This window comes from Diorhabda sublineata, chromosome X (genome assembly GCF_026230105.1).
Source record: "Diorhabda sublineata isolate icDioSubl1.1 chromosome X, icDioSubl1.1, whole genome shotgun sequence".
In the NCBI taxonomy this organism is placed as follows: domain Eukaryota; kingdom Metazoa; phylum Arthropoda; class Insecta; order Coleoptera; family Chrysomelidae; genus Diorhabda; species Diorhabda sublineata.
This window is the reverse complement of record NC_079485.1, coordinates 8729916-8754326: the sequence shown is the minus strand read 5'-3', so window position 1 is coordinate 8754326 and position 24411 is coordinate 8729916. Positions and strand designations below refer to the sequence as shown.

At 31.4% G+C, this 24411-nt stretch overlaps 2 protein-coding genes across 2 annotated transcripts; one reads left to right on the top strand and one right to left on the bottom strand.

Annotated features, from left to right (window-relative positions):
• Nucleotides 1-1285: 1285 nt before the first annotated feature.
• On the bottom strand, nt 1286-6192 carry LOC130451016 (mitochondrial import inner membrane translocase subunit TIM50-C-like). The gene is made up of 5 exons (XM_056789808.1): nt 5647-6192; nt 5252-5574; nt 5048-5201; nt 3904-4230; nt 1286-1659 (listed from the first exon to the last, which is right to left on the bottom strand). The coding sequence occupies exons 1-5, from the start codon at nt 5789-5791 to the stop codon at nt 1463-1465; spliced, it is 1146 nt and encodes a 381-aa protein (XP_056645786.1). The 5' UTR covers nt 5792-6192; the 3' UTR covers nt 1286-1462.
• Nucleotides 6193-6260: 68 nt separating this feature from the next.
• On the top strand, nt 6261-19731 carry LOC130451015 (BTB/POZ domain-containing protein 7). The gene is made up of 6 exons (XM_056789807.1): nt 6261-6604; nt 8395-8634; nt 9065-9880; nt 10622-10919; nt 11032-11215; nt 15663-19731. The coding sequence occupies exons 2-6, from the start codon at nt 8432-8434 to the stop codon at nt 16766-16768; spliced, it is 2607 nt and encodes an 868-aa protein (XP_056645785.1). The 5' UTR covers nt 6261-6604; nt 8395-8431; the 3' UTR covers nt 16769-19731.
• The last annotated feature ends 4680 nt before the right edge of the window (nt 19732-24411 follow it).

Sequence of the window (24411 nt, the reverse complement as noted above, 5' to 3'; positions counted from 1 at the left end):
TCAAATTTACACTGAAAAAAGATGACAACGTATTAAAAGTTAGAATTTACTGAAGCATTTAAACAGGTATTGTGGGCTAACTAAAGTTTTGCTGTATAAGACAATCACCTATAGAAAGAAAAGGGTTGTATAAATTGTAGTTATTATTAGAAGAACTCTGTCAAATTAAATAAGTACCATGATATGTCTATTCAAATCCTAAATGGAGACAAAAAGTATTTCAAAAAAAAGCCACACACTTAAAATTTGTAGAATCATACTACTTATATCCATTTATAAATACTCAAACTTGTGATGATTAAAAATAAAATAACCAAATCAAACACAGAGTCAATAAGGAACTATCACTATTATGAATTATTGTAAGAGGAAAATTAGAATCACTATAGAAGGGCATTATTTGCAATAGGCTCACACAGTACCTCGCCTATGGGGATGATGTTGACATCGGGCATGAACCATTCCAGCTCTTCCAGGAGCGGTTGAGGAGTTTGAGCCGGCAGCTGAAGCAAGAGGATTAAAAATCAATGAACAGAAAATCATGTACATGAAATCCTCAAAAACAACCACATTCCAAGTCATAGAACATCGCTTCCCTGTCTGCCACCAATTCAAATATCTTGGGGCCTTGATAACTGAAGATAATGATGTCACAACAGAGATCAAGGTAAGAGTTGCTGCGGGGAACAGATGCTTTTGGGCAGTCCAGAGAGCGTTCAAGTTTAGAGGGCTCTCACGAAGGTCAAAGTTCACAATTTACAAGACGATAATCCATCCCGTAGTTACATACGGATGCGACACATGGACTATAACGACGACAAGTGAACGGATTTTGAAATGTGGGGAACGTAAAATCCCACGAAAGATTTTTGTCCCTGTTTGCGAGAGGACCCGGAGGAATGCTGACTGAGACAGATTTATGGCGAGCCAGATTTGGTGGCGTTTATCACGGTGGCACGTCTAGGGTAGACCGCGCCTTCGCTGTTTGGAGGAGGTTGATCCAACTAGGGGTTTGACGTTGGAGGCATCATGCTCAAGACAGAAATGATTGGCAGTCGATTGTTGAGAAGGCCATGGTTATAAGATCCATAACGTCGATTAAAGAAGAAAAATAGAAGGGTATGATTGAAAAACGTTTATATGTGACAAAAAACAAAGCAAGCAAATTTTTTCATTGTTATCAGTAATTCCAAGCAACCATAGATTAATTAAAAAATAAGATAAAATATAGAAATGCTAAATAAATGAGAAAATTTGGTTACATATTATATAAAACAATTTTCCATTTTAAAATGTAACTCATGTTTATTGGAACATTAAAAAGAAAGTTTATTATAAAATTTTTACAATAATCTAAGTAAGTTCTACATTAGTATGCTAAATTGAAAATCACACCAGTATACAAAATATTTACAAGTCAACAATAAGTAACAACAATAATAAATGTCACGAACTTGGTATTCTAAAATGGTTTTCTATTGAAAAGACTAGGCGCCCATAAAGTCCTCGATTGAGCCTTATCTCTTTTAGCAGCAGCTTGCGCTTCTAGCTCTTCTAAAAGTTGTTTCTGTTTTTCTCTAAAAGCAGCTATAGGATCATCATAGCTACTATAATGTCTTAAAACTTCTCTTACATCCTCTACATCGTTATCAGCGACAGCTAAAAATATTTGGGTATTTAACATTACAAACATTACTTAAACCAATCAAAATTGTGATTAAAGAGAACATTTTCCAGAATAATTTCATTTTTTTATATCTATATAATATAATTACAATATTTTGCGAAGAATTTTAATATGAAATGTTTAACCAATAATAATTTTGATCTACCTGTGTAAACTTTATAGAATATCACGATAAATGTAATAATCTCATCTGTTTAATTAAATTCTCACTTCACTCATTGAATACCCTACTTTTCTGTATTTTATTACCATCGAAATATCAAGTATTTGAAACTAAAACTCATAAAGATTAATTCATTCATTTTAAGTATGTTTCAATTGTTGTGTGCCTCTTCTCAACTTCTCGAACAGTTATTTGACGATCCACTTCAATATGATTTTGATTTGGTCGTCAAAAACTTCTGTAGTCCGACTAGAACGTTGCTCATCTTTGAGGGAAACATCTCCAGAACAGAATTTTTTATACCAATTCTGACATGTACGCTCTAAGCAATCAGTACCATAAACATATTTCTATGTGAGCCACAACAGCTTTCTTTCCGTTACGGAAATAAAAAAAGAAAATATGCCGAAAATGCTAATTTCAGGACCCCATTTAAAATTAACCCATAATAATATCTTTAATAAAAATCACGTACTGCTTGCTTTTAAAGTTACGTCAATGTGACCAGTATCACGTGACAAACAGCGAAGTAAAGCACTACCATAAGTGATTCAAAAAATAAAGCAGGCTCTCTATCAGTGAAAAGTGAAAGTACTTTATTGCCAAACTTCTAGGTACACAGAGAGTCTCGTATCTCTTTAGCTGTTTAGTAGTATTTTTACCACAAAGTTGTATTAACTTATTCTCAATTCTTTGGGATTTATAGATGTTTCGAAAATATATCTATAAATATTTTGTTTTAAATAGCTCCAAAAAAATCATTTGGAGATAAATCCACTGATCTGATAGGTCATTTAACAACAGAAGGAAATAATTCCATCAATGAATATATTTTCTAAATAATTTTCAATCTTAAGTTTAATGCGATTTTGAATGATAATTTTACAAAACTCCTTTCATTTTTCATTATCTTCTGAAAATAGTTGTTTGCTCTTCAAAGCAACGTGAATAATTTTTTAATCTTCTGTATACATTTTTTAGAATCATAATATTTCAGCTTATAGCGTTTCAAATTTAAAAGTAGTCAGCAAAAGTCAACGCGAACACATTCCCATTACCCTCTGATAAATTGGAGTAGAAATACATTCTACTGATATTTACGCTGGTAGAATGAAATGAAGCAAGTTAGAAATTTGATAACGATATTCCTATGTTCTGTAAAAAAAAATTCAAATACTGTATATTTGTTATATAATGACTTTCTGATAATAATTCAGAAGTCTGATGATGTAAACTCTGTCAATCGACTGTTGTTCGGGGATAATGCAAAGAAAAATTCTAAGGGTATCATAGCTCTTTATACTGTACATAGTTACTGTACACATTCCAACTTGATATAAATTATTAGTTCAAGTATGAAGCCACTTTTATTATAAAATGATTAACAAAATTTGGTAAAGAAGTGCCAGAAGATTGGCAAAAATATCATGAGTCATTGAAAAAATCTGATTAAAAAAATTAAGTATATAATACTTGAAACCACTTTGTTAGGTTAGGTTATTGTTGTTAAAAAGTGATATTTATGACTTCAACTGTCTCAAATTTTATTGAACAATTTTAAAATGTGGAATATACCTGTATTCTCAAACTATCGTATAAAATGCAGACTGCAGATACCAGATATGATTTTATGTCCACCTGACCAAATTTACCATTAATCAAAAGTTATTACTTAGGGTCATTCAAAGGACGACGCTGTTAAATAAGTTTTTTAAGAATATCTCAAAAACCAGCTACTTAAAACTAGGTTTATTGTATAAGCTTGGAGTGATAAATTGTTTACTATAAACTTGCGCTTTTTATCGCCTCTACAAGCATTCATAATTATAGGGGCAATGAGTGAATTTCATTAAAATTTTGTTTGTATATTTACTTATACAAACAAACAACAACTTATTTATACATTCCTAGACTCATAATTGGTATACAGATTCTTTACATCTAACTTAGAAATAAAAATTCAGCAAATTTCCACTTAATCCACTTTTTACATTGATATTGCAATCCATTCAATGACATTCATTTTTAATTCAATCTATATGTTTATACTTACTTTTCAAAAAAGCTGCTAAATCAACTAATGAAGTATCATCATCATTTCCAGTCCATTTTTGAATATTTAACAAATTCTCAGGGTTAAATTTAACATTTTGGGCATTCCAGTCAACACAAATTACCTTTGATAAGTCTCTATTAAGATTGTCTAAACTTTTTACGTGATGGCCTCCAGAAAAATGAGTAGCATCTCGAACAAGTTTATAAGCTATAATGTTTTTAGGATCTATAGCATCAATTAATGGAAATACTGTCATTCCTTGCTCTGCTGTGTAAATTACTATTTCATAAGATCCATGCAGCGTTTCTAGGAAATAATCCAACACTAAAACCGAAATTAAACAAAAATTTCAAATTGAGCTAAGTTATTTATATAATTATTTGGAAGTATGATATGCTTATATATAACCAAAAACTCATATTAAGCAAAGTCACTATAGATAGATATTTTAATCATAAAATTTTTTTTGTTCACTGTTGTGTGTTTGTTTGGTTCAACATTCAAGTGGGAGTACAAAGCATTAAAGATTTCTGTAAATTGAAAAAAATATTTTCCTCTTTTTAATTTTCATTAAAACATGAGTTTTCACAAAAGTTTTTAGTTATTATTATCAGACAAGTTTAAAGCAAAGATGGTACTGAGCTGAAATGTATAAATTGAACATTGATATTGTACACCAATCGAAGTCACTTGCCATGGAGTAATACAATGTGCAATGGAATGCAGGTAGTATTATCTCTTGATGACAAGCATGAGCAGATGAAGCTCAGGATCAGACAATTGGAAATTTGTTGGTTTAGTTCCATTTCTATTACATGCAAGTTGGAATTCTAGGGAGAAAGTTTGGTATAACAACCAACAAAATACTGTTGGCCATGATGCAATGGGAAGATCTTGCATAATGTAAAACAAGGTACATGATTATATATGTCATATACAATATTTTAAACAAAAAATTGTATAATTTTTTACACATTGCCTTGTTTTATGCCATTCAGCCTTGAGGTTTTTCCTCAATTCAATAGTTATAAATAAGACTTAGATACAGTTGCCACTCCTTAAATTGGAATTGAAATTGCATGTATGATGTAATTCAATTTTGCCCTCGCTTGTAAAATTTAGAAAATGTTGAAGAACCTACTTGGACGTTTCTTGAATCTCCATCCAGTACTGTAAGTCCAGTCAGGATGCACAAGTACATCCGTTAATTCTAATACCAATGTATATTTAGGTTGCAAATAAGGGTACTGCAATGGATCTGGTAACAATTTTTCTCTGGAAGGTTCTTTGATCAACTAAAAAATAGATATTATAAAATTGTCACTTGATTATATAGATGATTTACCCTCCTATAATAATCTAATTGTCTATATGATCTAATAAAATACTGTAAAACAATAGGTTTTTCTATTAGATCATCTTTTATCAAATTTCCATTAAGATCTCTTTCTGGTGCTCCTAATGTAAAAACTATGTATGCTCCTAAACATGTGAAAGAAACTCCAAAAAATGCCAAAGTCAGTTTCATCGTTCGCCATGAGTTTTCTCTTTGCTTTTTCTTCTCTTCCTCTTCTATTTTTTCTTGTACTGTATCATTACTTTCCTTTAATAAACTTCCAAGCGGTGAAGTAGTTTTATTATCGTCGTGTTGTAATGTAGATTTATTACCTAAAAAATGACATTGAGTAGAAAATTTGCAAAAACTATATTGGTAGTTATAAGATAACCTATAAAAATCACCTTGTGAATAGAAAGAAGATTGAACAAAATTGTATCTCAGTGTTATTACTGAACATCTTTTTCCGTTATGATTAATAATAAAATCTGAATTATTTCTAATAACGGTTGTGAGAAGCTTTATTGATTTTCTACTAAATCTCATCATTTTCCGGTGTAATTTTGATATCAGAAACTTAAATTTCTAAGTTCTAACGAATACAATGCATATAATACACTCTCGGTTTAGATATCACCTGTCAAAAATGTAAGGTTATGTTGCTCATAGAGAAATTGAATTCCAAATAGTTGAGCTGAGCTCATGCGTACTCATTAAAACTATCTAAAACATTAAAACACTTGGCAATTTGCACTAAGTGTGTAATGTTTATATCACAGAACATACCTTAGGGTATATACAAAGTTATTTTATGTTATTTTAATGCACAAAATTAGTTAGTATTAAGCATTTTCGCATGCATATCATTTTAGTGTACAGATATGAATTAGTGTAACATTTCAACTCTACGATTTTGGGAAAACAACTATTAATAATAATCTTGAACGAATAGTATAGAAAATCGCTTCCTTATATCTCGAAAAATATGTGTTCGATGTAAATCGAAATACTCGATTATTTTCATTCAATCAATTAGCACCATCATCATCATTTGAAATATTCCATTTCTCTTCACTAATGACAGTTGACATAAGAAAAATATATTGCAGGATTTGATTATTGGACGTATATTATTATTGATTAAGAAAATGTTGTAGTTCTAACATTTAAATACATATAAAAATGTAAATCGTGATTAATAGTTAAAAATATCAAAAAGTGCGTTGATTGAGGTGTTAAACAAATATTTGTTGTTTTGTCACCAATGTAAACATGGCTGCTGCTACCCTTATAACTAAGAAGTAATGAAGACTCACAGTAAACAGAAATTATTCCAAACCAGTATGATTATTCGGCACCCAGGTATAAAGAACATTATTTGTTTGTAAATTATATATGAAGTAATCACTACTGACAATATGTTTTATCAAATTCTATTTCTCACAGATGACATAGTTTCTCAGATGAATAATATTTATATATTTTTTGATCTGTAGGATATTTTATAAATTACATTATTATCAGATGATGACATTATGCTTTCAGTTCTCTTGCTATGTTAACAGAAAACTTAGGTTTTATAATTACATTATTAGCACCAATATTTCACCTCATAAATGTAATTAATTATAAGTTTAAAAATTAATATTAATAGTGAAACACAATATATTTATATATATATATATATATATATATATATATATATATATATATATATAATGTTAGTATGTGTGCCTGTGATCTGCTAATTAACAAGTATTTGTGTCACCTTCATTAGGAAGTAAAGAAATTATTATTCATTAAAAATGGCATCTTGTGTAAGTCATAAATAAAAAGGAATCAATCCTTTCTGTCGGGGCTTTAGTTATTGTCACATGATATTCTATTTGTTATCTGTTGTAAATCACATGGCTTGTAAAATTTTCCATATTATCACTAAATTGGTTCACTACTTGACCTACTTTGGTATATATTTACTAAGTATAAAACATATCTATAACTGAGATTTCATATTTAAACCTGAATGGTATAAATATGATATTGCTATCCATATAAAATTGTGGTTAATTTGGTAATTTAAGTCATGTCTGCTTAAATAGGCACAATATGAATTTTAGGTCTCTTCTGCTTTAAAATTAGTTTTTTTTTTAATTTTATAAAGACAGATAAAAATTGACATTTTGCCCTGTTGTGCTCTTTATCAAAACATGACTTAACACACACAATTTGCATATTTATATTAATTAATAGATCATCTACATCATAAATATCAAAATAAATGCAAAATAGAAATCTACTTTAACATAAAAAATCTATTTTTCCGTAGCTTTTACATCTCCAAAATATATAACAGTTAACTTATTTGTAGTTGTATTAAAATTTACAGCTCTATATAATTTCTGAATTATAATAATATATCTCACCACTATTTAGTTATATGAAGAAATAATTTCTATACAAAAGAAAATAAAATTCTAGTACAGTTACTTTGTGTTAAGGGTTAGAAATAGTCAATTCTATTTACTTCTTTTACTTTTACAAAAACCTTTTTTGAACAAGAGCAAAACCACATTTTGGAATTAATTCTTATTAGATAAAGAGATTCTAGTTGAATATATAAGGATAGTATACTTATTCCACTTTGAAGACTGAAATATAGAGATAAAAGGTGATATATATATATATATATATATATATATATATATATATATATATATATATATATATATATATATATATATATATATATATATATATATATATATATATATATATATATATATATATATATATGGAGTGAGCAAAAATATAATCGGAATATGTCATTAAATACATATCCGATCCAATTAGGACTAATTGTGTTCTAAAATACTATTTATTTAATAACGGTGCTCATTTGTTTGTTTTTAAAAATAATTTAATCAGTGTTCATTTATAACACAACTGCAAATTCATAGAAACTGATGCTAGGTAGAAGCAACTTCAAAATTTTTTTTGTGGGGTATAAGTTGTTTTAAAAATAAAATTGTTATTAATCATGTCATGATGCCCAAAGAAATTATCAATTAAAGAAAATGTTGAGTTCATAATTTGGTGAATGTAGAAGGTAAAAAAATTTATTACTCCATTTTCAATGTAAACTTAATTTATAGGCTGTGTCTGCAAGTCAGGCTGTAGTCTGGGTAAACTATGAACTTATTTGGCTGTCTTTTTCCATGTGCCCTACAGCACAGTTGGTGGAATGTTAGAAGTGACTTGTACTTGTCAGAGGAATTTACTCAGAGAATGGGAGTGAATGCGTCAACATCTCCAGGAACTGATGCTAGTTTAGTGTCAGGTATAGGAGGAGAATCATTCAGTATTGTATATAGGGATACTATTGGAGTTGTAAGGTAATATATTAGAATTATCACATAATATGAAAATCCTCAATTAAATCAGATTCTGAGTGAGTGACTTTATAGCTTTGAAAAAATAAAAATTAGAGTAAGCATTCATGTGTTGATAGAATTTTAAATTTGAGTATCTACCATAATAAAGGTGGCTGAAGCACGAATGGACAGGCAACAGCATTTACCCAAAAATTTCGTAGTTCCCTTTCAAATTATATAATTTGTCTGTCTAAATAAAATGAAAATGAAATAAAAAGTCATTGAAATTGGTTAACACTAAATACTGTGCAAAATAATGTATAATTTGAGGACTCTAGAAAGAATTAGAACAATTTTCTTTTTGTTGATCAAATCAATTTGTTTGATAGTTACAAATGAAATACTTTGTTATCTTGATATTAACAGTAAAAGTATTATTCATTATTTATAGGGAAAGGAAGAAAAAACCAACTGGATTTGCCACTTTGAAGAAAAAATTTATAAGAAAAAGGCGATCTTCTAAAGTATGTGATCATGCGAAGATGCTCCGTGAGTTAATATCTGTTTGGAGTCCTTTAGAAGTGGCTGCATTACTTGAAGAGTTTGAAGCTTTAGCAGCTCTTAAAGATTTATGTGTTCAAGCAGAATTGGCGAGACCTCCTGCTGCAACTTTTAAACAGGACCTTTCAGCATTATATGATTTCAAGTATTGCACTGATGCTGATTTAGTATATCGAAGTGCTTGTTTCCCTATACATCGTGCCCTACTATCAGCACGTTGTCCATATTTTCGAGATCTTTTAGCAGGATGTCCAGGATATGGAGCAAGAATTTGCTTAGAGTTAAGAACAGCTACAGTTGATGTTCAACTGTTTTCTGCCTTGTTAAGATATTTATATACTGGCGATATTTGTCCACATAATACTAACATTGACATAAATTTGCTTAGAAGACTGAGAGAAGAGTTCGGTACTCCTAATGCGCTAGAAGCGGATTTACGGTATTTACTAGAATCAGGTGACTATGCAGACGCCACTTTAGTGTTTACTTCTGATGGGTCCGATTGTCAGCGACCTGATTCTGGAAGCTCCGAGTATGGATTTAGACCTAAATGTGAATTAGCTTGTCATAAAGCTATACTTTCAGCAAGATCTCCGTTCTTTAGGAACCTCTTGCAAAGGCGGTCTAAAAGTGGTGAAGAACATACTGAACGAGCTCTTCACATCCCTACAAGAATAGTTTTGGATGAAACTGTGATCCCTAAAAGGTATGTACACTCAATATCTTGAAAATGTCACACAAACAGTATAAATATTTTGAGGTGCTAATTTTTTGTCCATAAACATAGGAAAGTTTTAGCTTTATAAGAAGTGATTTTGTTTTATGTAATATTTTTTTTATACTGATGGGCTCTGTCACTGTCAGACATTTTAATTATTTTATAGTATATATATTGTTATGCCATCTGGCAAAAAACTAGTCAGACATTTGCAATATTTGATTTTTTTTTGGAGTGACAACTAGCAAAAAATGTAATTTCTTGTACATATCCTAAATGTATTCTATGAAGAAACTACTTAAAATAACTTCTTTTCTATAAAAAACTATGTACTTCCATAATATATACCCCCATTGTATGAGAATGTTACTAATATTAATGCTAATTTCAATTTAATTCTTACTTGTTACCAATTTACCTAATTCTGTAATTATGTCCATTTAAATTATAGTAACTTGGTATTTTCCCAAACCGCATTTGAATTTGCCGCTAGAGGCACTGGTGTAGAGTGATGAAAAATGAAATGAAACTGCACAACACTGAGGCACGTTTGATAATTTCTCTATTGTAGTTTCACGTCCTATGAAATGAATTATGTTTTCAACTGCATTATTACAAATTTTGACTGCAATAAACTGTGACCTAACTGGCCAGTATCACCAACTGATGAGCATAAAAACAGTAGCCCATATTAATGGAATCCAAATTATCTGATTTTATTTTTTACAGATTTGCAAGAGTGTTATTGCATGCAATTTATTTAGATCAAGTAGATTTATCTCTCATATCCAGAGGAGGATGTGGGGGAGGATTAGGAGAAGCTCAAGCTTTAACCCATACAGGTAGAGCTCGACCTTCACCATTAGAGGAAGCAATGGAATTGTATCAGATAGGCCGATTTCTGGAATTAGATATATTATCACAAGGCTGTGAAGATTTAATTTTAGAATGGTTATCATTGGAAACTTTACCTTCTGTGTTGCAGTGGTCCAGACTACCTCATGGTTCAGCATGGGTTCATCGCCAGGTGATATAATTTCTATCTTCATTTTCTATCAGTATTTTATTGATTATAATAAATAAAGAAATATGTGCTATTGATGGCTAAAACTGATTCTAGATACCATTCTATGTTTCAGGCATTACATTTTTTAAGAGAAGAATTTCAAACAATATCCCAGTCGACAGTTCTACATCAATTAGACAAAATTCACTTGATGGAAGTATTGAAGAGTCCATTTTTACAAGCTAGTGAATTGGAAGTGCTACAAGCTGTTCTCAAATGGGGAGAATATCAACTTGTAAGAAGAATGGAGGACAGAGGTTTGTTTTCTTCAATGACAATTGTAGTGGCTTATTTAGAAATAGTTCGAGTAGTAGCTTTACCGAAGAACTACTTTCCTGGGACAAAATATCAAAAATAGATTAATCCAACAAAAGATATTCCACACAACTGTGTTACAAAATGCAAACCTTTCATTTAAATTTGAAATTCTAGGTGCATATAAAGTTTCCTAACCACCTGTTAGTGGAATAATACTCATAAATAAAATATAGTTGAATCTAGCAAAATATTAAATCAAAACATATTCCCGATTTTTAGTTATCCCAAATTTTAGAAATGGATAGTATTAACCAAATTTTTGTGTTATAAGGGATTGGTAGGTAAGTAAATGTGTAGTATTAAGAGTATTCACATTGTGAACAAATTCTATCGACATGTATATAAGCTAAAGATACATTGTCTATTAATACAAAACTATAAGTTTGAATTGTTACTTAAGAAGAAATAACTAAGCTAGGTGTTCATGACACTGTTGAACTAACTTTTATTGAGGGTTACCGCGTTTGAATTTACTACTACAGGCACTAGTGCAGAGGAAGGTTTCCAAAATGCCATATCAAATGTTACTTTTGGGGGTCTTAATACAAAATCATTGAAATAATCGAGATTGAAATGTTTACATGCTACTTTAAGAGAGTTTTGTCGAAAACTTATGCACTCCTTTTTTTTAAACAAAACTGAACTTTGTAGCATTCGAATCGATTTTTTCTTACTATTTAAACTCTTTTTTTGACTTATGACCTCACTTAGTGGTGACGCTAACTGATAAGTATAAAACACGGTCGCTTTCATTCAGTGATATAATAACTATTAAATGAAACAATGTAATTGAAAGTCTGTTGTCCTTTGAAGTTCACATGTTACTAGAAAATTGAATATAAATAATATGTATTTTTTGTTAAAAATAGAAAAACAAAAGATTGTCAATGGCTGGTTACAATTTGAGTTTGATTTTAATATTTTTCTATTATTTATTTTAATATATAGGTTACTGAAGTAATGCATTAACAAATCTTTATGCATTCCATATCATTGAATTTGTTCTTGGAAAGTCATGTTATTATACATGTAATTGTTGAAAGTTCATTTGGAAATTCTTGAGCATAAAATTACAGTAGAACACCGATTATCCGGACTAATTGATGCATGTCAGTGTCTGGATAATTGAAAATCCGGATAATTGATTTGGACTGGATTTTTGTCTTTTTCGCACTGTAATATGAATAATATACTGTAACTTAACTCTTTTATCAATATATACATCGCAAAACAGTAAATAGAATTTACAGAACACCTTCAATTTTGCAAATTACAGCAATCATTGTATGTTTAAGGAGGCTAACAAAAGAAATCAGATATTTTTTTTGCTCAAGACTTCTACAAACAACTTTTTTCGCAGCTAAATCTCTTAGTCTTTTTAAAGACAAAAGTTGAATGGCTTGACGCTTTAACCACTTCATGGCTTTTTCCAAACAGGTAGACACCTCATAGTGGGTTGGAACATCGTTTTCTATTTCAGTCTCCTCTCCATCCTCCTCTTCCTCTCCTACTTGGATTATTGTTTTTTATCTACTGCACAATTTCTACATCAGAAAGAATCCCATAAGAAGGATCGTTTATATTGGCATTGTCACACTCCTCAAAATCTGGTGCTTGTTTGAATATTTCTCTTATTTCATCCGGATCATCACTTTCCTGTGGTTCTTGAGGGTCATCTGGATCTTCTTCTTCTTTTAATGCATATCCATCAATGGATGTTCGCGACCACATTTTTCATGGTTTCTCTACCTCTAGCAGTATGGATCAATGTCTGAATATCTTGTATACCCGCCCACTGCCTCACGTTCCGCAACCATGACATCCTCTTCCGTACCAATCCTCTCTTACCTTCAATCTTGCCGTCGACTATCAGCTGAAGGAATTGATATTTATGGCCTCGCATTATATGGCCAAGGTATGCAATCTTTCGTTTCTTCACGATGTTAAGAGTTCACGGTCTTTATTGATACGCCTGAGAATATCCTCATTCCTCACTTTAGTAATCCATGGTATCTTCAGGATTCTACGATATACCCATATTTCGAATGCCTCTAATTTCTTGATGTTTTTTACCTTAAGGGTCCAACCCTCCATCCCGTAAAGAAGCACTGACCAAACGTAGCACCGCACAAGTCTCAGTCTAAGATCAAGATGAAAGTCTGTACATGTAAATACATTTTTAAATTTAAATCTGGATCAGTATCACCATTTTCTTGGGAAACTCGTGGCTTAGGACACAGCTATTTCATGTTTTTTCAAGCGTGGTGTCTTTAAGGAGGGCTAAGCATCCGCCGCCATGGAGACAGCGTCTTTTAAATTCAATTTTTTGTAACTGCTTAGCACAGATTCTTCACCATTCTCCATATCTATAAGCAGCAATTGAAGCAATAGATTTCTGTAGAAACGTTTAAATTTTTCTATCACACTCTGGTCCATTGGTTGTAGGGCTGACGTCACAACGGACGTTTGAATGACCGGTGTTTGGATAATTGATGCTCTACTGTACTATATTACTCATCTTTATAAAGTCTATTTTGTTATTCTTGGTCTAATCTTTTTACTACATCTCTTCATCATTTTCTGTGTTATTTTTTTCCATCAGTTTTTCCAACTCTTCTTAAACCTGATGTTACCACTCTTATATATTTCTTTTTCGGCCTGCCCCTTCTTCTAATTCCCTCTATTTGCATTCCTTCAGCACACATGTCCCAACTACCTGACTTTTTGGACTAGTGATTATTTGCATAATATTAGGCTTGTTATATATTTCTTTCACCTCAGCATTTGTTCTTCTTCTCACTGTCAGGTACATCTCTTATATCAGTAGTTCAGTTTATTAAAGACGCAGTATTTTTTTTGCAGCATACTTTCCCCTGCCACACTCCTATTTTTTAGCACTCTTCTGGGTTAGCACCTAGGACTCACACCCATACAGTACAATCGGCCTAATCATTGTTTTGTACAATCTTATCTTTGTTGCTTTGGCTTCAAGAGTATTATTCAAAGACCCCCATTATTCTACTACCCTTTGCTAACCGATTATCTAGCTCCTTCGTCTCATCATCCGTATTTGTAATCAGCACAACTAGATCAAAGGACTCAATTTAATCAAAATGATACTCCTCGTTTTCCATCTTGAAGGGTTTGCTAAATTGGATGCTTCCGGTGATAGATCAAAGCTTCTGTTTGTATTTGGGCTTTCCTTATGATTAACTCCCATGTGAGGTTAAAAAGTAAAGTGGATAAGGGGTACCCCTGCTTCAGCCCTCTTTTTCCTTGAAAACTTTCTGACAGCCTTCCTTCAAATAATACTTTGATATCTGTTCTATTCAAAGTCAGTTTCACAATTCTCATCAGTTTTATATAACTTTGTCCTCTCTTGTATCATCAGCTTGTTTATAATCTATGAATCGTAGACGTAATTCTAGATTTTGGTCTTGATTATTGCTCTATTGTATTTAAAGTAAAAATCTGGTTCTCTGTGCTGCGTCCTACCCTAAAGCCTCCTTGATATTCACCGACTTATTGGTTGTGAATTGCTCCCAGTTTGCTTCTTATTATCCTGGCCAAAACTTTGTAAGTCACATTCAGTAGTGCCATGCCTCTGTAGTTCTCAGATAAGGTCTTGTCACCTTTCTTATAGATAGGGCATATTATAGTGTTGTTCCAATCATTTGGTTACCGCTCTTCTTTCCAAATTTCTTATCAATCTGTAGGTCCTTTTTTGTCTCGCCCACCCTAAAAATCTCCGCTACGGAACCATTTTCTCCTCCACATTTATTATTTTTCATTTACCATATTTCACGTTTCATCTCTGTGTCTACTAGTTTTTCTTCTACTTCCCTTCCATCATCTTCCTCTGCTGCCTGTTGTTCGAGTTTTCTTTGTTGTCTTTCAGCAGATTATCGAAATATTTGGCTCACCTTTTTAATTTCGAGTGCTGGTCTCCTACGATTGCTTCCTCTTTATGTCTACAGTGTCCTACTAATCTCTGTTTTTTACCTTGTGTTCTTCTCATCTCATAGTGAAGATTTCTTATTTCTTTACCCACATACAAATTCTTCTATTGCTTCCAGTTTCTCCTCCATGTATTTGCTTTTTTCAGCATTCTGCTTTTGTTTTTTTCTTTCTTCATCATATTTTCTTTTCTGAGTCCTGCCTGGTTTTTCTTTTCTAGCATCAATCTACATTGGTCGTCAAATCAATCCTCCTGTGCTTCATCAAGCTTGCTTAAATTGTTATTACTACTGGTTAATATTTTCATATTTTTTTATTAATATTTTTATTTAGTTTTTCTCCAACAGTAGCATTACTACTTGAGACTAATTGATTATTGAGGTTTCTTTCTGATGTAATTTTATTTTAATATGATTTCTTTTATTTTAGAGCCAAATATTGTAAGTCACACTGCCCATTCTGTTGCCCGAAAAGGAGTGAAAAAGAAAGACTTGAGTGATGTGGAATTGCGGGAAATACTGTCTGATCTTTTACCTCTCGTAAGAATTAACCACATATTACCATCAAATAGTGATATATTAAACCAAGCTATCCGTAGAGGATTAGTAAGTATACCACCAAATCATATGATTGGTGGCGAAAGAGAAAATTTCAGAGTAAACTCTTGGATTAGAGGAAAGAATAATGGATCATATATTCAGCCTAGACTTTTTATGCCGTACTATGATGAAATAAAAGTACGTGTTGAGGATCAGCTTATTCAAGAAGTGGAAATGATGCGCCTTCGTAGAGCTCGCTATATGCAAGACATTCCAGACACACTGTATATGGTGGACGAGAAGCCACGTTTACAAGGTCCGGCAGGAGTAGATGTTCTAGCTTCTGCGCTGCCAGTACCCGATCCAACTGTGATGAATGCAATGTTAAAAAGAGAACAAAAACTACGCCAATCGCCTAGTTGCCAACGTGCCCTCAACATGCCTTTATCTTCCCGTCATGAAATTAATAGACAAATCAGATTAAGAGTAGTTCGCGAATTCAATTTACCTGATCCAGTGGCAGATATATTGGAAAATTGCTACGGTATAACCGATAAAAGTGATAATGAATCCTTACAGATATCTCCTAATAAACCAATTAGTTTATCTCACGGGTGTTATAATAAAAATATGAGTTTCCCTCGTCAGAGTTTTTCTCAAAGACAAGAATTACCAGCTATAGTACCCGACGGCGAATTTCGTTTTTCAACAGAACCAGAAAGTAGTTCCTGTAGTGATGGACATCTTTCAGATATTATGCCTGATGTCGCAATGGCTACAGCTTCAGTAGGACAAGTTCAACTTCAAGACCAACAAGAGATGGAATTGGATCTCGGTGATGGTAATACTCGAATTCATAATACTATTGGTGGACTTCAAGTTAGAACTGGATCGTTACACCATCCTCTATCTTACAGACGATATCCACCTTCCAGTTATTTGCATTTAAGATCAGATTCTCAGTCTTACAATCCTCAAATGCCAAGGTTTCTGTAGTTTTAAATATTTCAATTATGCTTATTGTAATATAGCTTTCTCTAGAAAGCATTTTTATAAATATCCAGACAAAAGACATATTGAGAGCTAAATACAAGCACAAGACCAATATACAATTTGAGAGATATTAAACTAATTTTGAAGAAATATTTTAGAATCAAAAATTGTATTACAGATTTTATTACTAATCTTTTAGTTATATGTCATTCCAATTTTTGTTGTATCTTTATCAAATACAATGTAACTAGTATGATAATTTAACAAAGTATCTGTTAAAATATTTATAGAACTCGATTGAATAAAATATTTAATCAACTGAGTGACCTAAAAAAATCCAAAGTACATTTTGAAGTAAATACTCATTGAGTTTAATTTTAGTAGTATCCACTTGGCATTTTTGGCAGCTGATCATTTCACGTGTTGTCTATTACCACAATGAGATTTGCATTCTTGTTATATATATACATATTTTTTTATGTGAAAGTTCTTCCATTTGGTCGTTTCTGATGTAATCAATTCTTAAATACTGAGTATTTTTCGCAATATAATTTTTACAGTTCATGAACAATCTGTTTTCTAATCTGTTTGTATATCTTCCAATATTTGACTAAGTTAGAGTTTCTGAAACCATTATTGATATTCATCTGTATGCACTGTTTAGTATCAATACTCACAATATTAACATTGTTTGGTCCTCTGTAGTGATAGTTAACAGTGTGTTCCTTTTCAACATTTAAAACACATTAAGTAACGGCCGGTTTCATAATATATTTGAAGTAAGCTTTAAATTCAAAGTTTCCATTAAGTCGCGCGTTTCATAATTGACATTTAGCGTAAATGTTATTTATTTGAACTTTGAAGTAAAGTTAGAAATGTAGCCCTTTAGCATATAAAGTCTCCTTTAGCGGCAAACGTCAAAAGCAAACATGTGCTATGTTTGAAGTCTAAGCTGACTCAGGTGTCTTTATAATAAGTTAGGTTTATGACACTAGATATCGTGCTACATCAAGTTCAAGCCTATGCAAAGACGAAAAATATATTGACATAGATAGAAACGTACAACCTGCATCTGAGTCTCAGCTTTGGATTCATAACATTGTAGATCGTTGGCCAGGCTTCGTTCACGACTGGACAATATTCAATAGCAGTGCTTTTAGAAAGCAGTTTGAGAATGGACATTTTGGAAGACATCTTTTAGAGGGTGACAGCGGATATCGCATTCAGAGATACCTCATGACAAAATGGAAAACATGAATACAAACGCTTAAAATTTATACAAATAAAAAGAAATGTTAGCAACAAAATAACCCTCATTTCTACCTTTAATTTTGGTTCTTTTTCTAATTACACGTATTGGAAAAGAATACATAGAATATTGTCAACCTCCTTTCAACGCCTTAAAGGAGCCTTTACTTGATAAACTCTTACAAATCGATTATGGGCCTACTTCACTTCAACAACTAAGTTAAAGACCCTTTAATCTAAAGGAACCTTTAGTTAAAGTGCCAGTTAGGGTGGGATTATGAAGCCGTTCTTAAGTCATTATGTAGGATAGTTATTTTATCGTCCTCAAAATATGAAATTGAAAATAAGTTTTTTTGTTCCTCTGCTAATCAACCAATAATATTGCAGTCTTATCTTTATTATTGATTTTTATTTGAACCAAAAGTACTACACTTCATTTGTTTTTTTTAACAATATTTATTGTAACTGTGGGAATCTACATTGCTGTAGAATTATATTTGACTATGCATTCCATTCTAATTAGGAATCATTAATCAAAACGTGATTTTTGTTTTTTCTTCAATGTTTGTAGACATAAACCTATCAGTGACTTCTATCCGATAGATTTAATATTAAATCTAATATTTATTCAAATGGTAACTTGAATCATTTTATAACAAATTGGTAATACTGAATTCAATTTGTTTATTGTAAAATACTGAGGTGTTACTCAAATAACCATAGTTTTTACTTATTTTAACATATAAAAAGGGATACAGAAATTAAGTAAAAACAACAGAGAAAATATACTATAAAAATACTTAAGAACCTGACAGTTGCAAGCTGGAAAGACAGATTAATCGAAGAAAATAGGACTCACAAGGAATGGTGTCCAATTTTAAAATATAGCCAGTGATCAAAGAAGAAGACAAAATTGTCAGTATAATGAGAGCAATATGAGTAACTGATAGAAAAGAATGAAGAAACTTTACAAACATAATAAAAGTAGCCAATTGGTAATAATATTTAAAAAAAAATGATTATAATTAGATCAATCTCTAATATTTGTTATTATTAATATGTAACAATTATAAAATGATAAAAATATATGGAAATTACTGTATAAAGGGCAGAAATGAAATTTTTTTTAGGTTTCTTGTTAAGAAAATATTTTATTTTCACGACCGAATTTTTTAAAAAGCAGGTTTACACAAAAGATTTTTATTATTAAAAAATTGTAGATTGAATTTAAATTATTTTATTTATGACAGGATGAATTTATTATTTTATCTAGTACATTTTATAATTATAGTATAAGTTTTTTTAATTTTAAGTAAAAAATAAATGACCCTTACAGTGTTAAAAATGCTTTCTAGAGAAACTTTATCAGTAATAATGTACAACTGTGATTTTCTGTGAAAATATTTTTAGGTTTAAATTAATTTATTGGATGAATTTGAAGAATGAATATTGGGTGTATTGACTATGTATCATGTATTATTGTACCTGTGGGTGTATCATATTAGATATTGTGTTGCTGTTATTTGTATATAAAGAGTGAAATTAGCAAATCTGTACTTAAGACACTTTCTACATTTTCAGTTGTTAATTCCGAAAAATATACTTTGTTTCAAATTAACTGTAGTGTAAAGTTGAAAAAAATATTATTGTAGACAGTAAACCATCTTACATAAATGGACTATTCTGTAATATACCAATCCATTAAAAAATTATATCAATTTAAATACTCTTAATTCAACCAAATGATTGAATGGATACCTTTTTAATCCTTTTGATGCGAATGTCCATGATTATAAGAATCATTATTTTCTGATTTATATAAAACAGCAAAAAATCATGCAATTAATCAAATTTAGCTATGTATCCAAGTATATAAATTAAAGCACGACCTGTGTAACGTAATTATTCTATACATAGTGAACTAGGAGGTCTGAAAGTTAACAAAAGGCGAATAATAATGAAAAAATATCTATGAATAATATATTAATTGAAATGAAGGAACAGAAGGCAGCTATATAATTATTGTTTTTCTAATGGAGTCGGACGGTTGCAGTGTCTGAGTGTGTTGTTGCCATGTGAAATTTTATTTCAGTCTTGGATAATAACTTCTTCGTAATGTTCTGTCACTTAATTTGTGTTGTTTATACTAAAAAATTATTTAGAGTAATTAAAATAGAACATCTTCCTGCCATTATTTTCCATAAGGTTCCAAGTGGTTCATCAAAACCAGAGTGCACCGATCGGTTGATAAATCTTCAGGATACGCTCTGAAGTATCCCAAGACTGTAATTTCATTGGCCTCGTTGTCTACAACAGGTTTTAATTTGCTGCACGGTGCAACAAACTGACCATGGGTTTTACTATTATGAATGAGCCGCGTAAGTGTTTCAGGAGTGGGTCGGAGTCTATCCAAAAATTTTATAAAAACCATAGCGTTCCGCTTAAAATAACGAAGTTTGGGTCCGCTTCCGGTATAACCGGAAGAAAACCCATGCAAGAAAATTTTCAGAACACTAGTCGTAATACTTTCCCATATACATATCGATTCAGCTCGTCGTGAAGGACCGAAAAAAAGTATTTCGATAATCTCTTTGAGCGAGCTTTGTAAATCCCCTTCATTTGTTGCATAGTATTATATAATATGAATTATAATTATATATAAATATTCTTTGTTTGAATACACAAACGGTGTTTCAAAAAATAGTTTAAAATTAAAATTTCATTTTCCTGATTCTTTTCTAATACAGTTTTTTCGTTACGTAAGTATCTAAATATTTACTGTTCTATCCCTAATCATACTCTATGTAATGGATGTATTTAAATAAGATTATTGGCTTGACATAACTATTTTCGTAATTGAGTGCCACCATACATTTCTGTTAACTCTAATACGTATGGTATGCTAAAAAAGAATATAAGAAACGTCACACTTCACTTTTATTATATACGAGGATATATGGTGTGGTACTATACACAAAATTTCAATGTCAAAATATTTTATTGCTCAACATATTCTCCTCTTAATTGGATACATTTATTACAGCGAACTTGCAACGTCTCTAGACCTTAAAAAAAAAGGTTTCTTCTTGCTCTGCTAACCAGAACTCCACAACTTTTATTACCTCTTCGTTGGAAGAAAATTTACGACTTTTCAAACTTTTTTATTCAGTTGAGGAAAGAGATGATAGTCGGATGGAGTCAAACACCTTTGGGTGGCTTTCCGCGTCTTTTCTCTTTAATTTGCTCCCGTAAAGTGGTCAGTAATGTCGAATAGTAATCTTCAGTTATTGTTCTACCCTTATCCAAAAAATCAGTCATGATTACTCAATGGCAATCCCAAAAAACTGAAGCAAGAACTTTTCTAGCAGATTTTTGGACACGAAACTTCTCAGGTTTTGGAGAACCAGAGTGTCGCCATTCCATCGATTTTTGCTTTGTTTCTGGATCGTAGAAATGTTTCATCCATAGTAAGAATTCGGTTTAAAAAGTCTACATCGTTTTCAATTCGAGCACAGATCGAAAGCTATGCTTCTACCCTTGCACGCTTTTTGTCAACATTCAAACATTTGGGGATCCATTTTGAAGCAATTTTTCTCATGTCCAAATTGACGTGAACTATATGATGAACGCGTTCGTATGAAATATTCAGTGCTTCAGATATCCGTTTAGCCCAATTTGACGGTCTGATAAAATCATGTCATGAACTGCATCGATATTTTCGGGGACTGACACAGAAACTGACCTTCCCGATCGGTAATCATCTTCAATGGAAAATTTACCTCTTTTGAAGCTTGCAGTCCAATTTTTCACGGTCTCATACGAAGGACATTGATCACCAAGGGTATTAAGCATAACTTCGTAAATCTGATTACCTCTAAACCCTTTTAAATACAGGTAATTGATGATGGCTCGATACTAGATTTTTTTGATTTTCACAATTTCCAAAGCTAAGAGGTACGTCTTTCATTTGATGTAACATAAAATATCCATCGTATATAATTACATCAGTACTTTGAGGTTGCTCGGATTGTTCTTGCTTCTCTAACAAAGCCATTAATGCCGAATTTGGTGTTTGGCAGATAGTGTTAACGGATAAGAAAGAACCTTATCTAAATCAAATTCTTTGTTCAAAGAGATTCGAAGCAGTTGCCCAAATAAGTCACTTCCACATCTCCTTGGCAAACTTTATTTTTTTCTTTGTCACATCAACAAAGGTATTTGAATCTCGAAATAACCTGCTCAAATTTTGTCGGATCATTTCTATTTCTTTCTACCTAGAATCTTCCATCTGTACTATACATAACAAAGGGCATTAGTATTTAGTCATGGGTACAACTTACCCCCTCTCAGTGTACCTTTAGCATTTTACGCTCTGCTATAGCATAACATCTGGAAAGGGTAATTCGAATTCACAATCTAGCTACAATGTAAAAAGGGCTTATGTATAACTTCAATTTATAAAAAAAAGAGAACTAGAGACAAGTGTTTTCCTCTCGGGTGAAAATTTATAAGATAATTGATAATATACTCTAGTAAATAATAAAAAAAATCAGCTGGCTGTAAATACAGGTACTTGATGATGGCTCGATACTCGATTTTTTCGATTTTCACAATTTCGGTAGATATATTTTTTCTTTTAATTTATTGCGTTGCTCTGGTTTACTTACCGAAACGGAAAGAATAAGGATTCTTATTATGATAGGTTACGTTGTTCGTAAAAGAACTAATGAGGTAGCTGACTTATTTAAAGATACTTATCCATGCCATGCTACCAAAATTATAGTTTAGAGGATTGTGGAACTTTTTGAATTGAAATCGCCCTAATGTTCACCAACCAAAACCCGTATATAAAAATGAAAAATCCTTGGATGCGATTGAAAGAAGAGGCACAATGTATTGACCAATCGGATCTCCTGATTTACTGACTTTACTTTTCGTTTGTTGTGGATAACCAAAAAAACATTGTGTACAAAACCTAATAATCGAGATGAAAATGAAAAAAATGCAATACACTACCTGTCAAATAATATATCAGCTATTGCGTGATTCTATATCAGCCTTTTCATAATAAACTTTTATATTATTAAGAACAAGAATATAGAATTAAAAAAAAATTAATACATTACGTTAAATAAAATTTAGCTTGGCAGTTGTATTTGTAATTAAATTAATAAAAATAAATTATAAACTGAGAATATGTATTATATAAAATACGTTGGTAGGTTATTTTGGAGCAGCAATATATCCTGCATAATTCTAATCAACTTTACAGATGGTCTGAATTATCTGAAAAAAATTTATTCAACATATTCATGTAACCCTAACTGAAATTTAAATATTAGCAACTTACATTACTATTCTCACACTGTATACGGAGTGTTGTATCTCAATAGTTTTATTAATAACGTCGCCAGTACGGGGTAGAGGGTGAAGCAGACTAGAGACAGGTAGAATTTCATATATAGGTTTTTGACAATGAATATTACGAGGATGTGTCTGAAATTCCATAATATTGAAAATGTGTTCTAAGTACATAGCTTTTAAGATCAATTTTGATTACATCATTGTATTTTCACAAAAAGAAGCTGCGTTGCAAAATTTTGTCATATTTTTCTTTCGGAAGATCATTCATTACTTCTAAACCATAATTAGAAGCGATATGAAAAATCGAATATTGTCGAATTTCTGTACAAAGGCGTGTTACCTAACTATCAATTCGATCTGAACTATAGCCCATTTCAATATGATTTGAACAATATGAGGCTAGAAAAATGACTTCAGAGGTTCTCCATCCTCTGGAATAATTTGTAAGTGGTTATTGCATGGGTGCTACGATTGCTTAATGCCGATAAAATGCTCTATTTTATTAAAAATTATAAGCGAATATTCGCCTTCAAACGTAAACCAAATGAATTGCTCCGTCGATATATTGTAGTTAATGAAACTGAGTGCAAGAACCGATTTTTCGACCAATGAGGACATGGTTACTGTGATTTGAGTACAATCTCTATTGATTATGCAGAAAAAAGTAAAACGATAAATGGGGAAATATTATACTGACTTTCTGACAAGTTTTAATACCGAACTTAAGAAAAAAATTCCGAATATGTTGAAGAAAAGAGTGTTGTTCCATCACAACAATGTGGCTGCTCATTCGTTCGTCATTGTTGTAGAAAAATTAGCCTTACTTTGTTTAAATTTATTGTCTTGTTAGCCATATTCACCACATTTCAGACACATGACGAGGTAATGGCAAAGACAAACGCTTATTTTGAGAACTACCCCAATATATATTTTGAATGATTTGAAAAGATTAGAAATTTACTGGACTACATTTGTAGTTTGGAAAAAATACTATAAAGGAAACTAAAATATTTTCTCTCAAAGTTAAGTAACTT

Excerpts from the sequence above, each read along its gene's own strand:
- LOC130451016 (XM_056789808.1), bottom strand. The coding sequence starts at position 5,791 with ATGATGAGATTTAGTAGAAAATCAATAAAGCTTCTCACAACCGTTATT. Across the intron at positions 5,575-5,646 it reads ATCTTCTTTCTATTCACAAG|GTAATAAATCTACATTACAA; the intron begins GTGATTTTTATA and ends GTCATTTTTTAG. Across the intron at positions 5,202-5,251 it reads AATTAGATTATTATAGGAGG|TTGATCAAAGAACCTTCCAG; the intron begins GTAAATCATCTA and ends TCTATTTTTTAG.
- LOC130451015 (XM_056789807.1), top strand. The coding sequence starts at position 8,432 with ATGAACTTATTTGGCTGTCTTTTTCCATGTGCCCTACAGCACAGTTGG. Across the intron at positions 10,920-11,031 it reads CAGCATGGGTTCATCGCCAG|GCATTACATTTTTTAAGAGA; the intron begins GTGATATAATTT and ends TCTATGTTTCAG. Across the intron at positions 11,216-15,662 it reads AAGAAGAATGGAGGACAGAG|AGCCAAATATTGTAAGTCAC; the intron begins GTTTGTTTTCTT and ends CTTTTATTTTAG.